The sequence below is a fragment of the Pavona decussata genome, unplaced genomic scaffold, assembly GCF_977016875.1.
Source record: "Pavona decussata unplaced genomic scaffold, jaPavDecu1.1 SCAFFOLD_195, whole genome shotgun sequence".
In the NCBI taxonomy this organism is placed as follows: domain Eukaryota; kingdom Metazoa; phylum Cnidaria; class Anthozoa; order Scleractinia; family Agariciidae; genus Pavona; species Pavona decussata.
In genome coordinates this window covers 878,686-887,175 of record NW_028145604.1, presented here as the reverse complement: position 1 = coordinate 887,175, position 8,490 = coordinate 878,686, and the positions used below count along the sequence as shown (strand labels likewise).

The following is an 8,490-nucleotide window of genomic DNA, read 5'->3' as shown; positions in this document are numbered from 1 at the left end:
CGCATTTTTTTCCGAGTCTTTGTTTCTCCCTTATTCACATTTATATTTTTTTAGATGACAGTAGATATATAATTCCTTTTAGTAATGGAAAGTAAGTGAAATGACAGCGGTTCATCCTAGACCATCTTATGAAACCAGACTATATAGGGGGTTACTTATTATTGAAACAGAGGGCACTTACCGGAATTGGAGCTCTTATGCAATGGGGGTGCTTAATTGTCTTGGAGCTTAGAATCGGAACAAATACTCATTCAGAGAAGAGCGCCTATTACAAAGGGGAACGCTTATTGAAAGGAGGGCACTTAATCAAATCATTATGGCACTTCATAATTTCGGCTTTCCTGCTGTGGAAACCATTTTATTTTTCAGGTTTTGACCTGTTTCAACGTTCGCTGTTCAGTACTCTGCAAATCGAAAAGCAGTTTTTTCAGTCGGGGTGTGTGTGTGTGGGGGGGGGGGGGGGGGGAAATACAGATTATTCAAAACCTCCTTATACGCTAGTTATGAACGATAACCCTTCACTTCCATAATATGATGAGTTGCATTAATAACCTTTAATTACTGTAATAAATCTTAGGAAACAAAGTTTATCTACTTTGAGCACTGATCGCAAATGCGATTTTTCCCAACATGCGCCCAAGTAAAAAAGAGAAAAAAAATCTCTTGATCTTATCTTAGAGTCTGTCATCAAGCGACTCTTGATCAGAAATTCTCGTTCGACAGGCGGTCAAAACACTGTGCCAAAATAGAACGGTTTTCGTTTGAGTGTTAATCAAACAAAACAGACGTACCTTTCATCCTGTTGTAGATTACCTCTATTTGCTTCCTTTAAAGTACCTTCCATCACCAGTCTTCACTCCCATTCTGATGTTGTCCTGTGTGGCTAGATCAAGACCCGCTCCGATGTTCAATGTCTGAACCACTGCTCCATTGACCCACAGCTTTGCGTCACCAAAACCGCCGTCATAGGAAGCACCAACAAACTTCCATCCACCAGCGCGTGGTGTGTGGAGTAAGTGGGTCGTAGAAGAGTTATCTCGCCTGCAAGAGTTGGCCGGCTACCACCCACAGGTGCACCCCTCGTGCGTCCACTCGTTTTGAAGTTAGACGTCCGTCTTTGCCGTTGTGGTACACCCAGCATAGCATCGTGATTGAATAGCGCACATCCAACGGTCCACCTTCTCAGTTGGGAAACTCGATAAAACTGTTTGCAGTTCCGGCAAATTTGTAAGCGCTGTCAGCTGTACCGTAAGGGCCTGGAGCCAGACTTACCCCACTGAGGACCCCTTGGGCTACACGATTCTTGATCTCCTTGGTACCATACGCGGAATCGAGAGGGAAAATGCAACAAGATCAGGAACTTGATAACGAAAGTAATTAATTCAGTACAAGAGGTTCTCTCGATAGATGTTTGGGAATCTGGGAAAGAGGCTGTAGTTATTGACCTGGAAGATTCACGCTAATTCTTCAACCTTTCGGTCAGATTTTAACGGTTTTCCGTGCCACCCGCCCTCTTCCTTCCAAGCGCTTATTATTTAGCAAAAATCTCGGCGTCGGTTTCTGGTATAGAAAACTGAACAGGCGAAATGAAGAAACACATAAATATAATGTTTAGTGTCATTTAAAGGAAATTTAGTGCTCGTACCGAAAAAGCAATAAAAAGGAGTACCCAACGACAGTTTTAGAGAAACTTTATTGTATGTTGCATTAAACACTAGATGAGTGTCCCCACGTCAATCTTGGTTACTATTTAACGTTCCTGGATAAAAAAATACCCGCTCTTCACTGCCAAAAGCAAGACTTTTAAGAAATGAAAATCCCAGTCAGCTGTAAGTGTGATGTCTGTTAACTACTGTAGCCAGCAAGCAAGTCAGCTTGTAGGTGCGCAGCATCTTGAGACTTAATTTGTTTATATTATCTTTGTGTCATCGGCAAACATGGCTCGTCAGGACCGAATCGGGCAAGTTAGTTGCATAGATGAGAAATCATATCGGGCCTAAAATGGAGCCCTGAGGTACTCCGGAGCTGACAAGCAGAGGATCAGAGGTTTCACCCAGCACTGCTTGTTACACGTTGGTAGCGACCCATCAGGTAAGAGCCAAACCACTACAAGAGGCTGCCTCCAAATCCGAACTCGTGCAACTTTTGCAGCATGCAGGCAGCCATGGTTCACCTTATCGAAGGCCTTAGACATATCCATCCATATAGAATCATGTCCACATGCTTTCCGTCGTCTAGTAGGTAGCGCACGTGGTCCAAAACGTTCAAAAGATTGGAGGTGCATGATTTGCCCCTAAAGAATCCATGTTGACAATCTCTTACCACCTCGTACAGCCTATGTTTGAAGTGTTAAATACACATCGCTCCAAGACTTTGGTTACCAGTGACGGTAAGAGGCAGGGCCTGTAATTCACGTTGCACTCAACCTCACCCTTTTTAAAAACAGGAACGACGTTAACTTCCTTCCACTTCTGCGAGAAAGAACCAGTGCTTAATGACTTGTTAAAAAGCTTACAAAGAGATGGTGCAGTTATAGAGGCTGTTTATAATAATAAGTTTCGCTGGGATTTCATCAGGTCCTGTGGCTTTCGTGACATTTAGGCCTTCGAGCACGGATTGGACTTCGCTAACCGTGAGCGTTAATTCCGACATATCAGGAGAGGCTGGTGCATTGGCAGCGATTCCAGATGAAGGGAGGGGGAGAGAAAGGGTGTCATGGGCGAAAACTGATGCGAAGTAGGAGTTAATCAGATTGGCTATTTCCCAAGGATTTTCAGCTGAAGATCTGTCGGCTGTATTTTTCTCTCTTTTTCAGCCATTTTGATATTAAAGGCATTAAATTTACGAAAATTTAAGGTGGCTCTGAACATGTTCCTACAATGGAGCTCAGAAAAGTCGTTTTTAACTCGTGAATGCGCGTAGCGCAATGAACGAGTTATAGCGATAGGTGACTTTTGACTTGGTCGGTCGGTCGGTCGGTGTCGTTAACTTTCGGGCGTGCGCAGTGAATGAGTTTTAAATTCAATTAGTGGAAAAAAACACGCGAACATTTGTTGTTCACGGCGCATCAGGAAATTCTCATTCAATATGTAGAGAATAATTTGACGATCATTCAGTGCAAGAATGGAGATTTTTCGTTCAATCTGAGCAAAGTTACAAGTTTTTTTTAGTTTTTCAGAAAGTCCGGGGTCGTAAACTCAATTAGTGAAAAAAAAAAACGTGAAAATTTTTTTTCACGACGCGTCAAAATTCTCTCATTCATTCTGTAGAGAATAATTTGACAATCATTTTAGTGTAAGAATTGAGATTTTTCGTTGAATCTGAGCAAAGTTATAGGTTTTTTCGTTTTTTTCTACAAAGTGCGGTTTCTTTTCAGAATTAAAAATAATTTAATTTAGAAATAATTTAATTAAAAAATAATTTAATTTGTCAATTTCACGCGAAAGTGGAACGTGCCATGTCACGCATCATTGACGTCGTAAACAAAATTATGCAAATGAACACTTTAAGATCTTGTCAGCTTTCATAGAGGTTTCAAAGGGAAAACATGTTTCATTTTCGAAATTTACAACTGGTAATTTATGGGAAAGCAAAAGGACGCGGTCGATAAATAATTCTTATTTAGCAAGAGCTTGTCATACTTCATTATTTTTACTTGACGATTGCGTGGACTGAACTCCAAAGGAAAAATTTCACGCATTTATGTCGGGCATGAAATGTAATGCGATACTTTGTTGAACATATTTCCCTTTGTGAGATCGGCTTGCCCTACAGTAATTTTGTAATTTTAATTCCCAAAAAAACTTCACTTGCCGGGCAAGTGATGGTCAGAATCCACTAGCCCGATCGCAAAATCCAGTAGCCCCGGACTATCGGGGACACGAATTTGCATGACGTAGCTGCACATGGCGTGCCTCTATGAACTTTGAGAAAAAAAAAAGACACGTGATTTTTTTTTAATCGGCGCATCAAAATAATCTTATTAAATCTGTAGAGAACAGTTTGACAATCATTTTTATAGTACAAGAATGGTTATTTTTCGTTACATAATCGGGCAAAGATATAATTTCTTTTAGCTTTCAAGGAAGTTTCCGTAGCCGTCTAAATTTCAATTACTATGTGTCATCTGCATTCACGAGTTGGCTCACAGGAGCCTTTGATTATTTTTAAGTTATATCCACCTAAAGCTAAAATTAAGCCTGTTTTAAACAGGTTTTACTGTTGTTATGGCAACCTGTTAATGACGGTTTACGCATTTATTTGATTCTATAATTGTAGTATCATATCCACTGAGAAAGGGTGGTAGTATTGATCGATTAAATTATAACTGAAGGGAAGTGTTAAAAAACCGTTGTTGGCTGAGCCACCTAAAAACAGCCAGATACATGAAGCCAGTTTAAATCGTATAAGGTAACTTTCAGGCCACTTTACTGTTTGCGACCATCAATTTAAGCGAATTTGTATAGCGATGTAGTTTTTGTGCCACTCGTTGTTGATTTGTTGTCTTACTATTTGATTGAAGAGCCCTCTGTGTCAGTGACGTTTGTTAAAACTGACAATTTGCATCTATCCGAGTTGTTCACTTGTCAAATTATACAATCAAGATTTTCTCACCTCAGGGGAACTCTTGTAATCAAAAACATCCAACAAACCTTAAATCAATTACAATTGTCGACTTGCTACTTGGTTTCACAAACTGCGGCATTCTTTGTCATTACAAACCGTGAAAAGTTTTATTCAAAACACAGCGTCACCGCCCAATTTCGCTTTAGCTTCATCTGCGTTAGAGCCATCCTGACCACAAAGGCAAGTTTTGCAACAGGGTTCGGATCTATCTTAAATTTTCGAAAATTAGCGTAAACAGCTGCTGGGTCTAAAAAGAACAAGAACCAATGTCGTGCAGTACTCATCTCACAATCAAACAAAAACAAAGCCTTTTTCACATTGAAATGCTCACCTTTTATTATTTCTTCAATCTCGTTATCGAAACAAGAACTGAAATGTTTAACTTTTTAAATCAGACAAACGATAACTATTACCACCCGCTAGGATCTACGTTTTGTAGCAGGTAGATTTTCATTTACAAGGGTTAAATGTAACAGCGGTACTTATAAACTAAGAAACCTGCTCTTGCGACTATCAAAGACCTATCGAGACTTCCAGTTTTTAACCTTTTAATCATCCCCTGTATCCAATGACGAACACTCCACTCCATTCCGTGTCACCGTCTTCTCTTTTGCCAGCAATGCTTCTTTTCTTGTCTTCGCTGGAGTGAGACAGCTTCATGGTGAACTTGCCATCTCCAACAGGGAACCACAAATTGGCGGAGTTGACGGCCATCACACCCAATCCCGTAGCCACGTTCATGAACTGGGTAAATTTCGTTTTTCCGTGACTAGTGAAAAGCTCGTAGTAGCCTCTCTGAAACGGGCCGTCTCCACGCGTTGTAACAAACACGTACACAAACACCTCTTTTGCTCCGAGAGGGATCCCGCCGTCCATCCTTAAGTCATACGTCTTGGCCTCTTCATGGAACTCTGGCAAAGTGCCCAGTGTAGTCAGCATTGGAACGTAGGCTGCAAAGAGATAAACATTTTTTTCAGTTGCGGGAATTAGAAGGTGTTTCAGTTCATGGTGAATTCAGCAATTTAGGCGCGAATCAAACCAGATTAACAGACTCTTATTAGAAGCATTTCATGTCCCTAATAGCTCGTTGACGATGAAAAATAGAAGTAATTTAGTACATACGTTGGGCCTTAAGCTCAGAAACAGCGAACAGAAGTAAGAAGCAGACGAACAACATGGTGGATTGATGAATAGCCCTGAACTCTAACCATAACCCAAACCTTGAGTTAAAAAATCAAAAGAATATTTTACCTTGAACGAGGCTAGTGGGGCTAATTTGAATACAAACAAAAGAATATTAAACTGTCAACCCATATCTAGAGCATAAATTACGTTCTCGTACCAAGTTTGCACGCAATATAATAACAAACCGTTTTATTTCAAGCGCAATATTCATCAATCCATCATATTGGTGATCTGTTATTTTCTTCTGTTGACAAGTGGATCCACCCACAACAAACTTAGCCTATAATTGTCTATACTAACTTTTAGATGACATGTACTGAAGTTCTCTTATTCAACGATTCGCGTTTTTTCCAAGATTGTTTCAAGGAGAAAAATGGAAGAAACACTTGTACTGAAAGTGATCAATGAATTGTGTTTGAGCCGAGATGTGAAGTTACTGCCTTAATCTCTGCTCCCCCTCCCACCACGCCCCTTGATCTCAACCCCTAATCTAGTTAAATGAGTGGTGTCATTCGTGTCTAAAACCATTGGATCATTCATCACCACTAGCTTTAGCGCATATAAGGCGTAGAACAAAGTAATTTAGTAAATAGTCAAAGTACCTCGTCGTGATGCAGGCTAACATTGTTATAATTACTGGCCGATAATAACAAATGACAGGAGATCAGTTCACTAGGGTAACGATCTTATCATACCAATTAGAAATTTGCTTATTCATTGACAATTCACCAATGTACAAACACCAGGTGATTAAACAGTGTTCATCACAGCTGATTAAACATTGTTAACTGGCTTCACATCTCCTCACAGTAATCTATTCCAAGCAATCGATCAGCCTTAGAAACTTTGTAATGAAGAAAGATGGATAAGATTCAGGATTTTCAATCCAGTCTTCTTGGGGACATGTGAATACTTTGAGCTAGCAACGCCTTCTATTGCTTGAAAACCCCTTTCTCTTATGATTTGGGTAGCTTTCTCACGTTTTAGCCCAGTCCCTATGCGTTCCCGGCTCATTTAGGCATGGATTTTTCATTCGCATCGTGACGTCATAATGGCCTCGCTTCCGGCTTCGCACAAACAATGAGGCAAGGTCCTAGCAGTCACGTTGCGTTTTCACTGCAAAAGTGAACAATGACACAATGAAGCGACGATTTAGGAATGATCTAATTTCCAACTCAAGCGGAACTGCGCATGCTTTAAAAAAATTAAAACCATTGTCCACCCCAGAGGGTGGATATTCAGATGTATTATTGTGACTTCCCAAATATGGTACATTGAATAGGGGAATCTTTGCTGACGTCATTGTTTACATTTTTCCTCATTAGCATACGACTTAGCTCATAGAAGCCGTGGCCGTATGTATGAACTAAATGCAAAAGTTGAAAGAGCTGATTAAGTTGAGCAATTTGTGTAATTTTCAGCTCTTTGCAAGCAATATTGAATGAAATATCAGCCATCAAAAACTGCGAAATTGCTGGGTGGCAAAAAAGTTAATGAGCCATACATTCTCTGTAAAATTTCGAGTTTTTAGAAGAGAATCTCTCTGAAACCATTCGATGTATTGGGCGCAAATTTTCAGAGAAAACTGAAACTGTTAAGTCCTTTCAATATTCAGAGTTTTTATTTTATTAGCGTCATCAGATAGTGATAAGCATATCTTAATGAGGCACAAAGTGTAAACAAAGATTCGCCTATATTCGTCGTCCTCAGTCTTCGATAGACGTAATTTTGTGTGTCGGGGAGAAAAATGGCAAAATAAAGATCATCTCCGACTTTTCTGCAATAAAAACTGTGCTTTGTTGTCAACGTGTTGAATAAAAAACCAATTATCCTGTTCAATTTTGCGGAATATCCCCCTGATTTTAGTCAACTCGGCTCACGGCCTCGTCGGCTAAATATCAGGCGATATTCCGCGCGATTTTCAAGGATAATTGTTAAATAACAGCAACAGGGAGCAGAAAAATTCTACACTTAAAATTTAACGACCCAAAATATTCCAAAGAGTTCTTAAATTTAGGAGTTCACGCAAAGAATAAAAAAAAAGTCTCTCTTTCTCTCTTTATATATATCTGTAGTGACTACCCCATGCAGGGTGATCCAAACTGCAGAAAAGAATAAAATGCTGGATTCCTTGTCTATGGATTGCAGACTATTATTTTTCGCGCTTGATGCACTAACTGATTAAAGTCTAGAGGGCGCCTTTTTAGCGATTTTTAGAATATTTAGGATACTCTTGGCTTTTAAATTTCAAAAGTGCAGAATTTGTCTAGCCTCAGTCACTGCTTCGAGAAAGTCTAATTGAACGCTGCATAGTGCCCACAAGATTATGTCAGATATAAACACGCCATTGTTGACCTCAGAGGTCTGTCCCTTTGCGCATATTTGCGCAACTCAGCCACAAGGCTCTGGGTTGAGAATGTCGGCAAATAGGCGTGGGCAGTAGAGGTTTTCGCGAACTGGTTCGCTGAACACCGATCAACGACTAACACTGGAATTCGCGCGTGATCTCGTAAGCGAGAGACACCTCTCTAAATTCCCAGCCTTGAAATATTTGTTGCCAAGTAAATGAAAACTGAAAAAAAAAAACCTTCCCCCACACACCCCACTCACTTTTGAGTTGATTATTTGCTTTCTGTTAATAGATGTTTAATCTGTTATTATCTCTTATTATCATTGTAA

At 40.0% G+C, this 8,490-nt stretch overlaps 1 protein-coding gene across 1 annotated transcript; it reads right to left on the bottom strand.

Moving 5' to 3' along the window:
• Positions 1-4,941: 4,941 nt before the first annotated feature.
• On the bottom strand, positions 4,942-5,958 carry LOC146461611 (uncharacterized). The gene is made up of 2 exons (XM_085086472.1): positions 5,749-5,958; positions 4,942-5,576 (listed from the first exon to the last, which is right to left on the bottom strand). Exons 1-2 carry the CDS (start codon positions 5,801-5,803, stop codon positions 5,179-5,181), a joined length of 453 nt encoding a protein of 150 aa, XP_084942598.1. The 5' UTR covers positions 5,804-5,958; the 3' UTR covers positions 4,942-5,178.
• Positions 5,959-8,490: the final 2,532 nt, after the last annotated feature.

Bases quoted from the DNA above. Each gene is read 5' to 3' on its own strand.
- LOC146461611 (XM_085086472.1), bottom strand. From the start codon at position 5,803: ATGTTGTTCGTCTGCTTCTTACTTCTGTTCGCTGTTTCTGAGCTTAAG. The intron at 5,577-5,748 runs GTATGTACTAAA...ATCTCTTTGCAG, and splicing joins TTCTGAGCTTAAGGCCCAAC to CCTACGTTCCAATGCTGACT.